The 19,510-nt window shown below is 42.8% G+C and overlaps 2 protein-coding genes across 2 annotated transcripts in view; one reads left to right on the forward strand and one right to left on the reverse strand.

Moving 5' to 3' along the window:
* ptgir (prostaglandin I2 receptor) overlaps window positions 1–2,376 on the forward strand; it is a 56,757-nt gene extending 54,381 nt beyond the window's left edge. Inside the window, exon 3 of the mRNA XM_056284007.1 lies at window positions 1,439–2,376. Within this exon, the coding sequence (XP_056139982.1) occupies window positions 1,439–1,696 (258 nt within the window). The 3' untranslated portion in view covers window positions 1,697–2,376. The remainder of the gene's footprint in view (window positions 1–1,438) is intronic.
* Window positions 2,377–7,990: 5,614 nt separating this feature from the next.
* Window positions 7,991–15,398, reverse strand: si:dkey-202g17.3 (4F2 cell-surface antigen heavy chain). The gene is made up of 9 exons (XM_056282816.1): window positions 15,023–15,398; window positions 12,676–12,840; window positions 11,169–11,260; window positions 9,797–9,874; window positions 9,648–9,703; window positions 9,334–9,526; window positions 8,828–8,935; window positions 8,676–8,744; window positions 7,991–8,493 (listed from the first exon to the last, which is right to left on the reverse strand). The coding sequence occupies exons 1-9, from the start codon at window positions 15,396–15,398 to the stop codon at window positions 8,104–8,106; spliced, it is 1,527 nt and encodes a 508-aa protein (XP_056138791.1). The 3' UTR covers window positions 7,991–8,103.
* Window positions 15,399–19,510: the final 4,112 nt, after the last annotated feature.

The following is a 19,510-nucleotide window of genomic DNA, read 5'->3' on the forward strand; positions in this document are numbered from 1 at the left end:
TAAGTATGATTTCAAACCAAAACTAGTTTTCAAATAGTACTCCCTTTTTCAGACCTAATTTTGTTAGAAATTTCAGGTAATAGATACTCTTATCATTAGTTTAGACAATAAATTGGTGTGTCACAATATGACAATATCCAAATCTCATCCTGACACAATACCATTGAAAGACGACAAACGAAAATATCAAATTAGTGACGTGTCCTAATATGAAACGAGCTTTAATGACTAGATCATCAAAATAACAAGCAGCCAACAGTGCAAATGAGTCCGGGGTCAGACCTGCAGGTGCCCTAACACTATCACTGTGACTACTGAATGGCCATGTGAAAGAAAAGTACAAGGGAAAGAAGCAAATGAGAGCAGAGGTGTGAGGCGTTCATCCAGAGAAGGGAGACGGATGTAAGCGGAGTGCCGGCTACCCCCCGTTGGAATAGTCTGTGGTAATGTGTGAAGGGCGCATCTCTCCAGCTACTCGTATGATAGCTCCAGACTTCTGGATTCAACACTAGCAGCCAGGACAGAGAGTCAAGGAGAGGACTTTTTGGGGGAGGTTTACACGAGTCCTAAAGGGAGTGCCTTGGAGCTCTAATTAGGAGAGAGTCACAGCGGTCAAGACGGAAGATGACTAAAGTTTGAACAAGGAGTTGCTGAGTAGTGTCTCTTGCTGTGTGGAAGGCTGAAAGATGTTGTGGTGTGTAACTCTTCAGAATGAGGTTTTGGCAGCAGTGTGGGATTTGCATGACAGTTGGCTGTATTAATTTGAGGTTGTTGGTAGCCTGAGAAAAGATTCACTATGGTCTCGACAGTGGCAATTGAGCCATTTTAGAGAAAACTCGATTATCCTGGATGCCGGATGTTGCTCTGTCTTGCTTTGTGGTTATTTCCAGGGTGTGAATTATAGCCTAGCTTTTTGGGGGAGCTCACTTTTTCTGTTGGGGGGGGGCATGCCTCAGAGAGGACTTATTATGAGTCATTGGTAATGAGATATCCATGATTCAAGCGTACCCAGGCCTATACTCGCTCTTTATCACAGATGTGTGCCTTAGAGACAGTATTTAAACAGCCACCGCCTATGATACAACACACCCCAACAGAACCCAGTGTAATAATTTACCAGCAAATAAGGAGCGGATAGGTCAAAGGGCAAAGGCCAGGCAGCAATAAAACAGCCTAAAACGTACAGACATGTGAAGAACAATGCATTTTAGAAGAATAAATAAATTCCTCTCTCATGGTCAGTTTGCTTTTGTGCCAAATCGTATAGAAATAGTAGCACATCTGGATTGTTCCAGCTCCATTAAATTCACGAGGTTTTAATTCAAGAATACATGTTCAACATGGTGACCCCCCCTTTCTTAATGGTTATTCTTCTCTTATTACCCAGGGATAAGGAAAAACTCATGCTCAACCTTTCCTTTTTTCTCTCCTCTTTTAGATGGCTGGTTTCATCAATGCGGTCCACCCGTTCTCTGACGACCAGAGGAACCTGACGGCATTTCGCTTCCATGCCCTCAATCCCATCGTGGACCCCTGGGTCTTCATCATTTGCCGCAAGTCTGTGTTCCGCCATCTTTGCTCTCTGCTGACCTGTCAGTTCACCAGGGGGGCCGTGAAGAGCACAGCCCACTGTGCCCTCTCGCTACACCCGGACCACCACTCACAGGTCAGCCCCACAGACTCCATGGTGCCGTAGCCTATGGTATAACTCTGGCCGTCCTCTGGGGCAAGCCACAAACGGTCGGCTGAAGACTGGAACAAACTAGTCTGACCTACTTCCTAATGTCAAGATGTGTTGTTGCAACCAGAGTACATTAATAGCAGTTCGACCAATCGCTGGATGAAGTTAGACCTGACAGGTATGAACTCATAATTACTTGAGGATGTGAGAGCAGCATGCGACTCGACACGCAGACCGTCCAAGTCAAGTCCACAAAATACAGAGGAGTGTGTTTAATGTACGTGGTGTCACACTGGACGTTGGAAAGGGTTTTATGAAGTTCAGGAGGTGTAAGCGTCGCCGCTTACTGCCAACCTTAGCAAGTGAACTTGAAATTTAGCCATGCATGACAACGCTCCTGCACTGATTTATTTCACTAAAGGCCTAAAGGACTTTCATGAAGAAGCGTATTCAACAGAAATGCCCACCCCGTGTTCATTATGGCTATTGTCTGGATTATGGTAGGACATGATTGCACAAGGTCTTATACTTAAGTTGATCGGTGGACACTGTATGAATGTCTGTGGTGAGAATGGTATCATAAAAGAAACAGTTATGCTACTTATTAAGCCATTAGTACAATGTCAGGTCAAGATACACATCAAACATCAATCGTTTCCATCAAAATATTACTGAATTGTATGTGCACTAGGGTAAAGCTGTCACTGTCCTGTACTCTAAATGACGGCATGTATCAATGAAAACGTGTGCTGCTTTTGACTTTTATCAGGTGTTTTTTCTTTGTGAAACTAATGTATCATATTTCTCATCCATGGCATTTGTGGTTGCAAAACTAAAACAAAACAATAATAGGATTAAAAATACAAGTCCTATGAAAGGACTGAGGTATTTTGACATGGTCATGCTACATGAAGATGATCTGCTTGTATATTTCAAAAGCATTAACCCCCTTAATTATCTCATATCTCTCAACATGCGTGTGTGTGTGTGTGTGTGTGTGTGTGTGTGTGTGTGTGTGTGTGTGTGTGTGAGAGAGAGAACGAGATGGAACAGAGGGAGACAGGTGTCGGTCCAAAGAATATCAAGATTCTACCCACTGTGTGATTCACATTTCTTAATACATGTCAGTGGCGGCTGGTGCTAAAAAAAATTTTTTTGGGGGGGGCACACTTTACCTTGGCGCAGCACATCTGACAGCTGCTGTAATGTCCACACAGTTACAGAGTTATTAAGAAGGACAATGCAGCCTATAGATTTTATCAGGGTTCGTAGACGATGGATGATTGACAGTCGAGACGAGGCGTCATGGTGGGTGTGAACATGTTTGACAGCCACGAGAATTGTCCAATCACATTAGATCAACAAACATTAAAACAATACCATTTCGCTGCCAATAAAGCGGAAGTGTCTGGGGCGCACAGAACTGCGCCCCATGGAAAATCTGAAGAAACCAGTTAGAGAGCAGCCTCAGGTCACCTGCTCGTCAAAAGTTTGAGGGTTTACTATATAGGGTGTCGTTTGGCCGGCGTCCCTCATCCGGGTAGTATATGTATTCAGACAGAAACCGACCAAATACCATTTGGAACCAATATTTAATGGCTGCTGATAGGCGCTCACAGACTGAAAAACAATTTTATTTCATAATTATTTGCATTATACAACTAAATTATATTTAACATGTTTAAGTAAATTTTCATCTCTTGATATTTGAAGGGGGCGGTGCCCCAGCGCCCTGTACTGGCTGGCCGCCACTGATACATGTCATTGTATTGCATGGATATGTGATGCTATCCCACTTTTCAGCTCTCATTGATTACTATGCTACCTATAATTGTGGGATTGAATGTTCTTGCAAGCGACTTCTCAGTGCCCTCCTATGTCTTTGTGATTCTGCTTTCGGAAAAGTCTGCTCCACAGTGCACTTGTAGAAGACACTCAGTCATATCTGTACATTGTACACCTCTTCTGTTCTGTAATATTTTGAAAGCTAAGACTTGTGAGCCTTCGTTTGGTATTGTTGTGGTGGCTTGAAGAGGTACAAAGCATCGTGAGTGTGGGCCTGTCATGTTCATATGTTGCACTTCTACTTTCACTGGCCTTTGACTCTGGTGCTCATGGTGCATGGACACACTTAAAGTTAAGACTGCTTTTGCCACTTGCACGTTGTGTTCCTCTATGAGAGTATCAGCGTTTTGGTTTTGCCGTCCATTGTAATGAGTGAATGAATAAAAAAAAGAAAAGAAAAAAATCCGGTCAATGTCACACGTGGTGTTCCTGTGACCGTTTGTAAAAAGGTGAAGTAAAATCGTTGTGGGAAATTGGGTGCTGGTGTTTGACATCTCATGTCCCCCGTGTGTGTTCTTGTGGAGACGTATTGCAAAATGTAGTATGTTGGTTGTGTAATGTTAAACACTACCACTTAGTCAAAACAAAACGCATACTGCACTGTGTCAAAGTTCAGTTAAAGCTCGTAACATCCATAAGGCCCGAGGGCTTCGGCTGGGTGTTTACATTAGATGCAAGTTAGAACAAGACAAGATAAACAGAAAACGCTTTTGTTTGAGTCTGGGTAACCCTGTTGTTTTGGTCTTTCCATTGTCGCAACCATAACCTCCATCTGTCAACACGTATGTATGCATCTTAGTATACACATAGTGTAGCGGTGATTTTTTTTATCCCCCCCCACACCTTTTTCTCCAGTGTTCAAATTACGGTGCGATTGTCCGGTGGGGGCCCCCAAAAAACTAACAATTTTAAAAATTGGATGGATGGACATGTCACGCATTGAAGTGGCTGATCAGCATAAAAATAACATATAGCCCGTATGCCATTATTGTGATGATAATAATAATATTAATAATAATAGAAAAAAGGTTGCAGCTTCTTATAAATAGAATAGAATAGAACTTTGTTAGCCATTTCACACAAGGTAATTGGAATTTTTCTTTTCACATATCTCTCCTAGATTCACATGCACTAAGACCCCCTGCATATGTATTTCATCAGAACATTACATAAAACATAAGGCCTGACCTCAAAATCAAAGATTTTAGTAAAGCAAAGGTTATTAAAATCTCGGACAGAGGCAGAAATGAAGCATCGCTTTACCGACATGTCAGTCACACTGATATCAGCTTTATCTGTTGTGTTCACTGCATTTCCTTTGTTTGTTTTTTAAAAAAAAATTCCAATGTTTTTAAACTGTTGTAGATGCATGGAAAAAGCTCAATTATCAATATTAATACCCCCCCGCCATTTTATTTTTGCTTCCTCTAGGGGTGCGACGGACTACTGTAATTTGAACCCTGTTTTTCTCCCCAATTGTATCCGGCCGCTCCACCCTCTCTACCGACCCGGGGGAGGGCTGCAGACTACCACATGCCTCCTCCGATACACGTGGAGTCGCCAGCCGCTTCTTTTTACCTGACAGTGAGGAGTTTCTCCAGGGGGACGTAGCGCGTGGGAGGATCACGCTATTCCCTCCCAGTTCCCCCTACACCTCGTGCAGGTGCCCTGACCGACCAGAGGAGGCGCTAGTACAGCGACCAGGACACATATCCACATCCGGCTTCCCACCCGCAGACACGGCCAATTGTATCTGTAGGGGCGCCCGACCAAATCGGAGGTAACACTGGGATTCGAACTGGCGATCCCCGTGTTGGTAGGCAACGGAATAGACCTGCGCTATACTGGGCTATGCCACCCGGACGCCCAGTATAGCAGTGATTTAAGGAGTAAAATCACCTCCCAGTATTGGTGTTGTCACTTCCCTAATTTTTTGGGGGGGGGGGGTCAAAAATGGGACATTTTGGGGACGAGGGCCACTATTATTGTTGACATTTACATCATAAATATCTAATTTTTCAGCGGAGACGATAATGTTCATACTTGTTTTGGCATGTGAGACACAAGACAAAAGTGGAAGTGCACGCCTACCGTTCAACCCACAGCAGTGCCATGTTAGATTTATTACAGGAAATGCAGTTGTTTTTAAAAAAAAAAATTTGCTGCACGGGTATGGTGGTGAGATTTCATCCACAACTAATGTTTTTCCCACTCACAAAGCGTATTTAAGCGTGCAGGTCCTCCTTAAGGTGCTGATCCAATGGGGGGGATGCACACAGTGATGTTAGTTCACAGCGTTTGATATATTTCACAACTGACACGGCTTAATGTGACTATACTTTTTGGGGGGTGGATAGGATTTATTATTATTTGATTACCTGTGCAGTGAAAACTGTTGTTACATCGTTATTGGGATAGGCTCAAAGAAAGATGATATTGTGGTGATACACAAATGAGGGTAGATTCACCAGGGGCTGCTGCTCGTTTAAGGCGGACATTCAGAGTGCTGACGTAGGCACTGCTTAGTTTCCGGGGCGGAGCCATGTTAGCAGCGGCCTAGCGAAACGAAATTAACTCGACTCGATCTCTCCGTCTGCTCATTCCTGCACTCCCACAACATGTTAACGTATACATCTGTACATGCATTTACAATGGAAAATAACCGACCCTCTGCGGAGATAAGAGCAAATACATTCTCCACAGCTCAAAGCGTAACCTGTAAAAGCCCATTAGGTGCTTTGGGGCCGTTTTAAACCACATTGGTAATGTGTTTTCATTCCATATTGTCTGTCAAAATGTGGCGACAGGCATGGGCACCAGTCCATGAATCCCGGGATATCCAGCGCGTTACCCGTGCCCCCGTCCATAGGGTTAGTGGTTGTGTCGGGAAGGGCATCCGACATAAATGTTGGCCAAGTCGGTATGGGGATTGACAAGACCATACCGGATCAGTCGAGGATCATACCGGATCGATCAAGGCCCGGGTGAACAACGGCTGCCATTGGCGCTGTGCCCTCACAAGGGTACCGATGGAAACTGTAAAATCCGCTGTGGCGACCCCCTGAGAAACAGGGAACAAGCTGCAAGAAGAAAATCGTCTTGGTCAAAAATGATGTAAAAAAAATCTAACCTGTGATCTAATATGCGAAAGAACTCTATTGTTCAAGTTCTTTGCAAGGGGATCTCCCCTGAGTCTGATTATAATCTTGGCGATTTAAAGAATTTTTTTAAATGTTTAACATTTTTTTTGCAGGAAACAATCACAATAGCGTCATTGTTGAAGTATGAAGGTCTAGCCACTAGGTATTTATGAACGAATACCGACAGAGACCTTGAGCCATTTCAGGGCTATTCAGATCTAAGGATAGATGGCAGATGCTGCTGACTGCCAAAATGTGGTTTTGTATTCCAGTCTGCGCTGATAAATGATCTCAAGGGGTTCGGGTTCCTAAAAACCCATTGTGCTTCCTGTGTAGAGTGGGGGGGGGGGTGCGTTTTTGACATCTGCCACTGCCAGAATCAGTCGTGAAATGTTTTTGCTATTGTGAAATATATTGTGAAACACAGCATGTGATCTGGAGGGCTGTACGGTTACTGTTGGGAGACAGCTGGGTGGTCAGAAAGTGACAGTTTTGAATTCCGGTCATGTCAAGGATTTGTACTCAGTCATATGGCATGGGATAAACATTGCCTTGTAGTAACATCTGCTGGCTGTTACCATTTATCAAGAAAATAAACAGGCCACATCTGATTCTCTTGTCCTATCGATCACCAACGTCACTGCCAAGTGGCGACGTAGTGATGTTGAGCCGTACTGTGGCGTCCCCGTGTGGTGATCTAATGCAACCATACCTTATGGTTTCATGGCTTTTGAACGTTTAGAAATTCTTTAAAAAATAATTTCAACCTCTGAAAATCCACGCGAGGCAGGTGACAACTGCAGCCACTTTTAACTACATGTCATGAGTTTAAAAAAAAAAGAAAGAAAAAAATACAGGATGTGGTCGGGTCAACACACCGACCTACATTTATGAGGCTGTGAGCCTTTAAAAGGGCAACGAAACCCTATGATAATTTTGTGAGTTTGCCACCATGTAAAAAATAAATAAAAATAAAATAAAAACCAGTGGTTAAGTTTCCATCCAAATGTTGAGCACATTTTAAACAAAGCTCCAAAAAGTCAGTTAAAGAAGATGCTCATCTGTTTCCATCTAAAGAAGATTGCTTATCCATTTCCATCAACTACTGTTGTGCAAATATTCTGAAAGGGCCACAATAAGATTGCATCAGCCAAAACACCTTCAGTCTAACCTACATCACCGTCATTGTCCTCTACATCCCTTTTTATCCTGTGGCGTACTGGATGGTATTCTCTTTACTTGTCTCTGCTGCTCAACATGGCATAACAAGACCATAAGATGGCAAAAAAAAAAAAAAAAAATCAGCAATTCTTAAACAGTCTTTAATACATTTATTTGGTCGTTTCAAGTTCAATTCTGTGAGAACAGAGCCGTCAATGCTCATAATATGTCAGCGCCTGCATCTCCACCCTGCTGGGTGCTTTTCCAGGCCATGATCTAGGAGTAGCTTCCCGCCTCAAACAGTTTGATGACTATGGCCTCTCGTGGCTGTAGTTTCACTGTGTCCAGGGAGGTGGACCCCACACGGTTCAGTCTTGTACTGGTCACAAATACCCCAACATTTGGCAGAGTGTGGGCCCAGGCTGGGTCCAGGGCATGAGACTCAGGCCCGATGTTGAGCAGGACGAGGAAGTGAACACAACCCCAGGAGCGGAGGAAGGCCAGAAAAAGGGGAGGCGAGGAAAGAGTGGAGTTGGATGAGGAGAGGGAAGTGGTGTTGAAGGGGAGAAAAGTGAAGCTTCCATAGAGGAGGGCTTCCTCTCTGGCTCGAGAGTTACTGAGGGAAGTGAAGAGCGCCAAAGGGGAATGCTCTGATTTCATTTTGCCCTACGAAATGGATGGCAAGTGATGGGTGTTAGAATATAAATCCAATTAGACTGGTGCATTGTCAATCATTGTGGCTAGCTGAAGCGGGTCAAAGCTGGTGGCATATTTGGTTCATCAGCTAAATCAGAGAAGCCATTACTGTTCAAGTGTTTTTCCAAGGGATAACTTGTTCCATTACTCACCACATGGGGCTTTTGCATTTCAACTAGTTGCTCTCCTTCATGCAACCAGCCCGAATTCAAAGACTTGTTCTGCATAGCACAAAGATATTTCTTGGTAAAACCACAAACCCATTTCTTCCCATTGGTTTTAAAGATTCAGACAGGATACCTACCTGTGCATGGCTGATTTCTTCACCGTACTGGACCGCAGGAGATCCAGGCAGAGTCATCATAAGTACCATAAGTAAATTTTGCAAACCAAAGGATGCTTTACCTCCAACCTGCCAGAAAACAGGAAACACCCATTTAGAAAATATTCTATCCCTAAACTTAAGCAACAAGTTAAGAGGCTTTGTGAGTACACTGCTGAACAAGATAGCTCAGATGACCATTTCTTTAAACATTTTATATAATTGGCAATGACAGGATGACAATCTCATTTATGTACTTATATAATGTTATACAGCAGATGCATCAGGATAACAGGTTATGAGACACAAAAAAAAGTTTCCAGATATGGTGTTCATAGTTGCACGCTGTCAAATTGGCCACTTATTGTAAAAAGAAAGCGATACTGACTTTTGTCACAAATACTGCTCCAGTCATCATGCCACCTCAGTGACTATGGCTTTCAGAACCAGTAAGCGATTACCCCAGGAAACTAAAGCGGTGAGCTTACCGCCCAACTGGGCCATAAATCATCTTTAGTCATCTGCAGGCGTGTCTCTATGGCAAGAGCCACTTCCTGTGCTGACAGGTGGTGATGTGTAGGTGGCAGAATTGTCTTCATGACCACTTCCACCAGTGTATCGTTGGAGCTGGAGTTGCCAAGACTAGGTAGGAAATCGCCCATCTGCTTCACCAATACAATCCTGAGGAGGTGAAGAGAGAAGTAAATATACTTTCCTCACCAAGTATCACCTATCGGATTTTATGTATTTTGTAATGCAAAAACAAATCATCCACATCCAACTTTTAAGCTCTACATATTACCTTTCCTCCCCCTGACTGCTGAATTCCTTGATTACTACTCTCCACTCCAGTAGAGTCTAAAATGCAAACATGAGGTAGAAATGTTATAAAACAGCACACCTAAAATATGGAATCTCAAGAGGAAAAAAAAAATCACTAGAACTTTTTACCTTTTCTGAATATGCTGCATCAGTGTCACAGATAGCAAACCCTGCTACCCCTTGCTCCAGCCAGAACCGGAGTGCATACTGTGGAATATGTAATGACAACCTGATCTCACAAAAATATGTGAAATGACCACGACCTCTTAACACTCGTATTACGTGGTGGTGGCATGTAATGATTTAAAATTACATGCCGGCACCTCGGAAACTGTCAGTGGAAAGTCAATTAGGATCATTTGTCGTGCTGGACACACAAACTGCCTGATTCAACAACATCATGCAATGACCGGTGTTTAATATTTTCTAGTTAACAACATTTTATTTTATTGTTATATTTATTGTCATGTGACTGCATTTATTATAGTGCCTTAGTTACGATTTTTTGTTCTCTAAAACACTGAATTGTGTGTCATATAACTCATTTTGATGTAATGAGGTTAGGGTTTTTAGAGAACAAAAAATCGTAACTAAGGCACTACAATAAATTCAGTCAAATGACAATAAAAATAATAAATTAAAATGTTGTTAATTAGAAAATATTAAACATCGCTCATCGCATGATGTTGTTGAATCAGGGATTTCATGTGTCCAACACGACAAATGATCTTAATTGACTTTCCATTGGCATGGTTTCCATGGTGCCGGCACGTAATGTGAGTGTTAAGAGGTCGTGGTCATTTCAAGTATTTCTGTGAAATCATGTTGTATTATGAATTGACAAACAGGAAAACACATCTCTCATGCCACAATCAATTATGCATTTACTTGGGTATTGCATGTCACTCATGCATTATACTTATTCATTTTTAAAAAGGGGCAATATGTATTTCCATTTCCCTGATCCATAATAATATCAGGAGTTACTGAATAGTAATGATCTGAACCAAGTAAGTGACTCAAAGTCTTCTCTCTCCCAGATTTGAGCACCGAAAAACACAAAAGTCGATCCAGGAGTTTGTTAATTGAATGCCCTTGGGGGGCCAGGTATGAGAAAAGTCTGGATCTAGATCTGTACCCTTTGGTGGAGGGGACAGCTACCAGAGGTAAAAGAGGTTGAACAGGAGTGTACACATTAATATGGGTTTGCAATTAAGTTGGTGTAAACTGGCCAGAACAGCAACAGCAGTGTTTTGAGCTTTATGTGGGCAGCAACAGGCAGCCAATATAGGGGGGATAAAAAAAACTAATAGAGGTGACATGCATATCAAGGCAATTTGAAAACCAAACATGCGATATCACTTTGTATTCAGGTTTAAACAGTGCACCTCCCAGTATCCCAAGACAGACCTCATGCTGGCATTGTCATACATGTATTTTAACAGTGCATGCCATTTACTGTGACCAAAAGATGAACAACATCTGTAGTGAACCCCATTACCTGAACTATGGAATAGGGTTCAGTGTCATTTCCTGGTGATTCCTGAGTTGCAAACAGATCCAGCTCACAGAAGTCGAACACCACTTTGAGGCCTGCAGATCAGGGAATTGACAGTAGTTAGCCTGGTAAAAGGTAGATTCTGTAATAGTGTCAAACAGTGGCCTCTGGGCAAATGAGTCCCACTTGGTTGTGTCACTTTGCTTAAATTTGGGTAGCACGGTGACCCAGTGGTTAGCGCTGTTATCTCACAGCAAGGAGGTCCTGGGTTCGAACCCCAGGGTTGTCCAACCTTGGGGGTCATCCTCTGTGTGGAGTTTGCATGTTCTCCCTGTGTCTGCGGTGGGTTTCCTCCGGGTGCTCTGGTTTCCCCCACCACCAAAAAGACATTCATGTTAGGGTTAATACTCCTGTCTGTGCCCCTGACCAAGGCAATGGAAAGAAGAACTGGAGTTGGTCCCCGGGCACTGCATGGCAGCTGCCCACTGCTCCTAGCTACACAGCTAGGATGGGTTAAATGCAGAGAAAGAATTTTCCCACAGGGATTAATAAAAGTAGCGGTAGAAAAAAAAAAAAATCGTTTCGTTTTGGTCTGAAGTCTGGGCATGTGTGTGTTTGAGTTTAGTCAGAATAGGAGAGGGGTTGTGAGTGTGGCCACTTTTCACACTGGCAAACAGAGGAAAGCATACAAGCTCGCAACTGTTATCATCATATATATTATTGGGTAAGCTTTCCTGAAATGGAAATATGTTAAAACCAAAAGAGGATTCATAAGTGATGCTGCATTTGTAGCATTTTTACTTTGCAAGTGATAACTTGATCTTTTTCGCTATCTTGGTCAAACATGAAGCTCCCTGGCTCTGCATGCACTCAGTTTGATCTTGCTAGCGTGCCACATATTGGGTAGTGTCAAGGTCAGAGAAAAACACTTCAATGGAGTACCAGTGGCAGGTATTATGTTTAACCCCCATCAGTTGATGATCAAACAATGGCATGTGTTGTCAAAGACAATACAAAATACATCAATATAATAACTTTTCTTTTTGATCTCAGTCATGCCAAGCCATGTAAAAGATATGTGTTTTACCAGTCTCCATCGTTTGCCATGCTGTTGGTATACATGGAACTTGTTTACTTGCTGCATTAGCTATTGATTTAGGTAGGCAAAAGTGGCACATGCCGTTTCATGTGCCGCAGTTAAATGGGAGTGGAAACCATGTCCAGCTGGCACTGAGTTGGTCAGGTTTTGGAGCACACCCAGTGGAAATTCCCAGTTTCAAAGTGTGAAAGGAGATACAACGAGAGAGTTGTTGAGGGGGGTACTGCCGTGGTGAGAGAGCTCCACCCAACAAGACGTTTTTGCAGTCATAAAATACCTTGGATCCCACTGTTTAACACTATTACAGATTCTACCTTTAACGATTAGATAATGCATGATATTATAGGTCTGACACAGCAGAGCCAACCAGTTCCAATAGACCTGTATGCCAAAAATGAGCACTTTACTCACCTGCTTTGTTGCTCTCTGCAAGCAGGTGCTGAATTTGAGGCACTGTCCCAATGCTTTCATTGATCACTTTAATGTCTGAAGGAGACATCCCCTTAAGAAAAAGACCCTCCAGGATTAGGGCCCCTACACCAAGGGACTTAAAGTAGGAAATGTGATCACAGACCCCTAGGGAAAGATTTGACATAAGAATTAATGTTATTGATAGGTCAGACAAGAGTCATCAAAATTATTTTTTAGAGGTGCAACACCTCACAAACCTGGTTTTTAACTCACTCAGACTTAAAAAGAAGTTAAAGGGGAGGACACATCTATAGAAAACTGCCAAGATTCGCTTCACCATTTGTTTTCACATCGATAAAGAATGTCATGTAGCTACAGACGAGATTGTGCCATTCTCGAACTCAAATATTATCAAGTCACAGAATTGTTATCATCAAGTCCTGTCACGTAGCTGATACAGAAAGCCAACCTATTCATTTTAAATGTTTGTTTCTATACTTTGGCACAATCATATTGTAAACCTCAGATTAGTTGGACACAGCAAAGATGAGGGACTCCTCCATCTTGGGTGTTGTCGACATCATCAGGAAAAGGTTTGTTGATGGTGCAAACTCACAGGTCAAAGTTCACCATAGGTAAACTTCATTAAAGCGTAGGGGCAAAATTGCTTCATGACTGGAAATGATGAAATTTCTTGGCCTTTTATAGTTTTGAATAGTAGTAAATAGTGGGCAAGTAAAAGCCCCGAGGACCAGTCTGCAATGCCAGAAGTCAGCATGCTCCGGTCCCTGCCTTTGCCTGCTGCTCGGCCTACATTGAACTCTACCCCAATGCTCATCCCCGTGGGTGGCGAGTCCATGGGGAGCCAGCTGAGGTGGTTCGGGCATCTGATTAGGATGCCTCCTGGGTGCCTTCCTTTGGAGGTTTTCTGGACATGCCCAACCGGGAGCCGACCCTGGGGTAGACCCAAAACTTGCTGGAGGGACTACATGTCCAATCTGGCCTAGGAATGCCTTGGGACCCCCCCAGTAGGAGCTGGAAGGCGTTGCTGGGGAAAGGGAAGTCTGGAGTGCCCTACTTAGCTTGCTGCCACTGCGACCCAACCCCGGAGAAGCGGCTGATGATGAGACGGTAAAAGTCTTGGCACGCTTTTAGATGTGACATCACGTTAAGGAAACCATCTAGTTTGATGGGGGGGGGGTACAAGCAACCACGCTAAAAATGTTAAGCACAGCCTGTTGTAAGACATTAACAGATTTTGCATTTTGAAAATAAACATTATTCCTCAATAAGAGAACTGGCAAGGCTTTTTTTCCCTGCGCCTCCACCGCTACTCTCCCTTCAACTTGGGGTGTGCCCATGTGGTTTCATTGGAGGTACAATTTCGCCGTCGTCCGGAGGCCTTCATTTTTCCCATCGGCATTCCGGGAACGCTGCCTTCGATTGGCTAGTACTCGTTGCTTCCGTTGATTAAATTAGCTAAGGTTTAGGCTTAGCCAATCAGAGGCAGAGTAGGGGCGGGTCTTCCCGGGATGCGGGTGGGAAAATAAAGCCATCAAGGAAATGTAAGACGTGCTTTATTACCTTAACAAATGAATCAGTCTTTTGGTAAAAGTTTAAGCGTTTTCTGACGCGTCAGCTAGCATTTCTGGGTTGTTGCGTTAGCCAAAAACAAGATTCAGGCAAGCTAACTTTAGCTCTGCTGAATCGGTACGAAAGTTTCCCAGCCTGATGCTCATATAGATTGTATTTACACGTCATAGTTAGCGTCCAGTCAGGACTTAATTTATTTGATGAAATTTAAGATTTAATTTAATGAAACATTTCTGGCACAAGGTACAAATCCTCTACACAAGTCTCGACAAATTAAAACAATTAACCATACAAAAAAGAACCACAATATTGTAGAGCCGAAGGAACGGAGTTCACCACAATATAGTTATTAAAATCACAATAATCTCACAAGTCACAAATACATGTCTCACAAATAATCATAGTCAAGCAATACTCACAATTCAACTTTATAATTGTATAAAAGTCCTTTGTTGACCAAAATGTATCTAATCTATTTTTAAAAGAATTAACCGAAGGAGCCTGCACCACATCCTCCGGAAGTTCGTTCCATGCTCTTAACAGCACGAATTGTAAAGAAGTTACAATTCGTTATTTATGAACATGTAACGTTAGCTGCTCACTTGAAAACGTCAAGTCAATAACAGGCCTACTTTCAAACGCAAACATTTAGATAACTATCCCATGTTGTCCTGTCCACAACGACGTCACACAACCGTAGTGCTCGCATTTGTGACACCTTGTTTTTCTACTGAACACAGTCGGCGCCACTCACCGCTGATGCCCCCTTGCTCCTCGGCCTGCGGGTCCACGAACAGAACCGGCTGGAGTTGGTAGAACAACGACTTCTGCCACCACCGGAGCGGCGCGGCAATTGGCCGAGGGCTTTTCACGATGATCGCTACGGACGTGCAGAGCATGGCTAACCAGGCCAGCCAGAACACCACCACCAACCGGGTGCGTAGCTTTTTCCACCCTGCGCTCCCGGCGGCTACCTCCAGCTCCTCTTTGGTCATGGGTTGCCATTGGTCGTACTCTTGCGGGTCCTCCGGAATCAGCAGGGGCGCCGTCTCTGCGTCCACCACGCTGCCGGAGAGCGCCGTGCGCGCCGCCATGCTGCCGTAGCCGGGCTCGCCGGCGTCCAGGGTCATGCTGCGTGTCTACAGGTTAGCGGAGAGAAGATATTAGGATCAGTCAGGTTTAGATCAGTCAGTGGGTAAAGTAGACCTTTTTACAACGGAGTAACCTGTGCCGTGGCGTCACTCTCATTAAGATGCGGTTGCTCCATCGACCAAAAAGGGTGCGGGTGACCGTGAGTCACAACAATTTTGTGCACTTCGGACAGAAGCTCTGCGATGAAGCTCGGACGGAGTCAGTTTTCTGCCGGGCCACAGGTGATTCATTTACATCAATTAGCCAAACGGCTGCTTTCATTGAAGTGCAGAAGTAGCCGTCATACATTATCAGAAGGCCTTTTCCATGTAACTCGATTTCAGAAATCAGACACGCTGTAAGTTCGGTGGAGGAGTTAAGTTGTTTTCAAATTGTGCTATCTCGATTTAAAAAAAACTTATTGTAGTTTGATAATATGGCGGGCAGCATGACTCAAGTTGTAGACCTACTTAGAAGCAATTAACTATAGTTAATTATAGCCATAATTAAATGGCCTGCCATCCAATGACTGTCTGGGATAGGCTCCATCATCCCCGCGACCCTGAGAGCAGGATAAGCGGTTTGGATAATGGATGGATGGATTAAATGACCTGGTCAGGGACTTAGATTTGTCAAATGCTAAAGCCGAACTATGGTTCAAGGCTGCAAGGATGGGGTTTGCTGTCACCAGGTACAACATTTTCCTCTTTCAGAACCGTCAAGAACATTTCACAAACCTCTGGCTGACAACCTCTGTTTCTGCACTGACATTGATGGATTGTTCATGGCTTTGGGTTGTGTGCATGACCCACAACAATGGTGTCTTTTTATAGATTCGTCAAAGCCTGAAAGCTGTCCTGTTACACAATGGCAACGTCCACACTTCAGTACCCATTGGCTACACAGTAAACATGAAAGTAGGGTTGCCGACTGTTCCTTAAAATAAGGAATCGTTCCTTATTTGGAAGCTAAATATGTATGTGTGTGTGTGCGTGTGTGTGTGTGTATAGTGTAAGGCACATTATATTTGTTATGCCAGCGCCGCCCTGTCCATCCAACCCCCGTCCCTGTCCCCTGTTCCTTATTTCCATTTCAAGGAGTTGGCAGCCCTACATGAAAAACTTACAATAACGTGGAACTGCTGCTGAAACACATACAGTACAACAGTTACAACTGGAACGTCTATCGCGATCGAAAAGTATTGGCACTGCTGCTAGGAATGCAGCTCGGATATACAAAGTAGTTATTTCCTTTGTGAATGGGATAGCTGTGCTAGAGTCACATAACATTAAAAAGGACTTGCCACTCCGTAAGCGTTTCATTCCAGGGCAGAAAAGTGTGGCGCATAAACCACATGTCGACCCAGCAAAGATATTTCTGCCTCCTTCATCAACTCGGGTTGATGAAAAATGTTGTGAAAGCAATGAACAAAGAATTAACTGGTGCCAAGATTAAGGAAGGCATTTTTGTTGGTCCACAAATCAGACTGGTCATCAATGACAGGGAGTAAGGAGATCTGTGGGCCAGAGAAAATAGCATGGAAGGATGTTGAGAATTTTCTTGGCAACTACAGAGCGCCAAACTACATTGAGCTGCGTGACAACTTAAAGCATACAAAACCATGAATTCTTCCCTGCTGATCTTGGTACCATGTTTGACAAACATGGTGAAAGGTTTCACCAGGACATTGCAGCTATGGAAAAGAGGTAACTGGAATCCATCAATAATGGCCGACTATTGTTGGACACTGACACGAGAGGCACCAGATGCTGAGTACAAATGAAAATGAGCTGCAAAACTTGTTAAGCACAGTTGAATTAACACAACATGTCAGCGTCATTATGTGATAAAACATGTTAAATTCAATAAAAGTAATTTTAATGTTTCTCCAAATTCCTACATGATACAGCAAATATGAAATTATTTTTGTGTTCAGCCCGACATTGTCTTCCATAGTCTCTCTTTTTTTTTCAGGAAGCAAAACATTGGAAAAAAAAATTTTTTTTGTCCAGTGCTGTCAATGTGGGTCATGTTGTTGCACAAGTTTTTAAAGCTGAAATCTGTGTTTTCCCCTATTTGTCAGTCCATCTGGCAGGGAGAACTACAAACAAGGTGTAGCAGCCATTGTCGCTTGTGTGCTGTCAGCTCAGCAGTAAATGGATCCCACCTTTCTAAAAACGGCATCCTCGGACCGAAGCTAACACAGCAATTTAATGTATTACAAACTACATCCCTGTAAGGGAAAATCGTCCTACTGTAGTGCTGGGTGATATGGAAAATATTATCCCGATAATCATTGGGGATTTTATACGATATTGATCATGATATATTCACCACTTTTTTTTAATGGCTAATTCAGCATCTTGCTCCGGGACATCAACTGGTACATTTACAGTAATGTTAATCAATGTACCCTACCCCCCCCCACCCAAAAAACAAAACAAAACAAACAAACAAAAAAACAAAACAAAATTGATAAATCCTAAATCATATGAAATCATATTTTGGGATATTTGAGAATCCAACTGAGGTTCATCACCTTTAAATGCTCGGAAAAGCTTAATATTAAACCAAAACTAGTTTTCAGATAATACTGCCTCGGACTTCTCAGACTGCATTTGGTGGGGAATGTTATGTAATAGAGTCACATTGTCGTTAATTTAGACACCAAAATTGTGTGTTGCGATATACCAATATCCAAGTTCCATCCCAATACAATACAATTGAAAGACGATAAATGATGTTTAATTATTGCCCAGCCCTATCCCACTGTAATATTGATTGTAGAATTTGAAGATGAGCTGTGCAACAGATGAATTGCCAAATCATCACATTTCAATCCTTTTTCTTGTTTGGGCAGGAACATGTTTGCCGCTGCTCTAGTGTTCGTCCTACCCAGTCAAAGATTTCAACAGTAGTATATATAGAGAATGTCTAAAACCTTTGTAAAGATGCCATTTAGTAGCTATATTGACTGCATGGTCCAGATAGATACAATAACTATTTGTTATTGGAGAAATATCCTGGATTTCACCTTTAAGCGCTCACCTTCTTATCTGTCATACTTAATACCAGCTCTACCACATGATTACTTACTGACCAAACAACAGGAAAGATTTCTTGCCTTCCTTGTGGGCTCCTTTCTCTCTGTCCTTATCTTCCTGCTTTGTGCTCACCACATGCGCTCTCAGCTGAGTAACACTGTCCAGAGTTGTTTCTTTTAGTTATCTGTCTCCCCGTAGTGGTTTGGAGGTAGGAGGTGAGAACTCCTCTGGATCCAATGGAAGCTTCGCTGAGTCAATTAATACAGAGGTGATGAGTCTCACTACACCCTGGCTATACATTCTGGGAAACCCATGACTGCCACAGAGAGCTCCAGGTCTCAGAGCCTGTACAAGGCTTCCAGGTAATAGAGTCCCTCACTGTGCAGCTTATATGCATGAGGAATCAGGTCCCTATGGGCATCTTTGGGATAATGTCGATATTACAGGTAAAATCAAGTCTTATTTCAGAATTCTTTCTCTCACCTTTGTTTCTGGGACAACTTCATACCCAAGTCCATGTCCCAAATGTCTTTTCCTGGGCTGGTCTTGAATCAGACATACGTTTTTGTTTTTGTTTTTTTCAGAACTAAATTAGTTTAAAAGGGTTTGAAAAGTATAAAACACAGGCATAGCCAAGAAATGTTTATTGATTTCATTTAAATGCAAAGACAGAATATTTTGCATTACAGTTAATAAACATTACCTTAATATATACCCGCATAGGCAAAAGAAAGAAATGGGGGGGGGGGGAATGGAGCGTATACAAAGAATTCATTTAATCACATTTCAGCATATTAGAGAAAATGAAGTGACCAATTCAGCCGCATTGCAAACTGGGAAACTTTATTTGAACTCTGCCCGTTCACAGCAAGTTGAATACAAAGTCCTCCTTCCTAACATTTTATCTGTAATTTTTTACATTACGAAAAGTAAACTAACATTAAGGGAGCTAAACAAGGCTACGCAAATCTTTTATCTAGAACAAATCTTTGGACAGAAAACACAGCCGTAGAGCAACTTTGGATTGCTTTATTAAATTACACATCACATCTCCACTCTAAAGTGCA

This window comes from Lampris incognitus, chromosome 7 (genome assembly GCF_029633865.1).
Source record: "Lampris incognitus isolate fLamInc1 chromosome 7, fLamInc1.hap2, whole genome shotgun sequence".
Lineage (NCBI taxonomy): Eukaryota > Metazoa > Chordata > Actinopteri > Lampriformes > Lampridae > Lampris > Lampris incognitus.

What these genes read in the sequence shown, in the direction of transcription:
- si:dkey-202g17.3 (XM_056282816.1), bottom strand. Translation starts at nt 15,398, where the DNA reads ATGACCCTGGACGCCGGCGAGCCCGGCTACGGCAGCATGGCGGCGCGC. An exon ending in GGAGCAAGGGGGCATCAGCG is followed by an intron (nt 12,841 to 15,022) that starts GTGAGTGGCGCC and finishes ATCTTTCCCTAG; the next exon opens with GGGTCTGTGATCACATTTCC. An exon ending in AACCCTATTCCATAGTTCAG is followed by an intron (nt 9,875 to 11,168) that starts GTAATGGGGTTC and finishes CATATTCCACAG; the next exon opens with TATGCACTCCGGTTCTGGCT.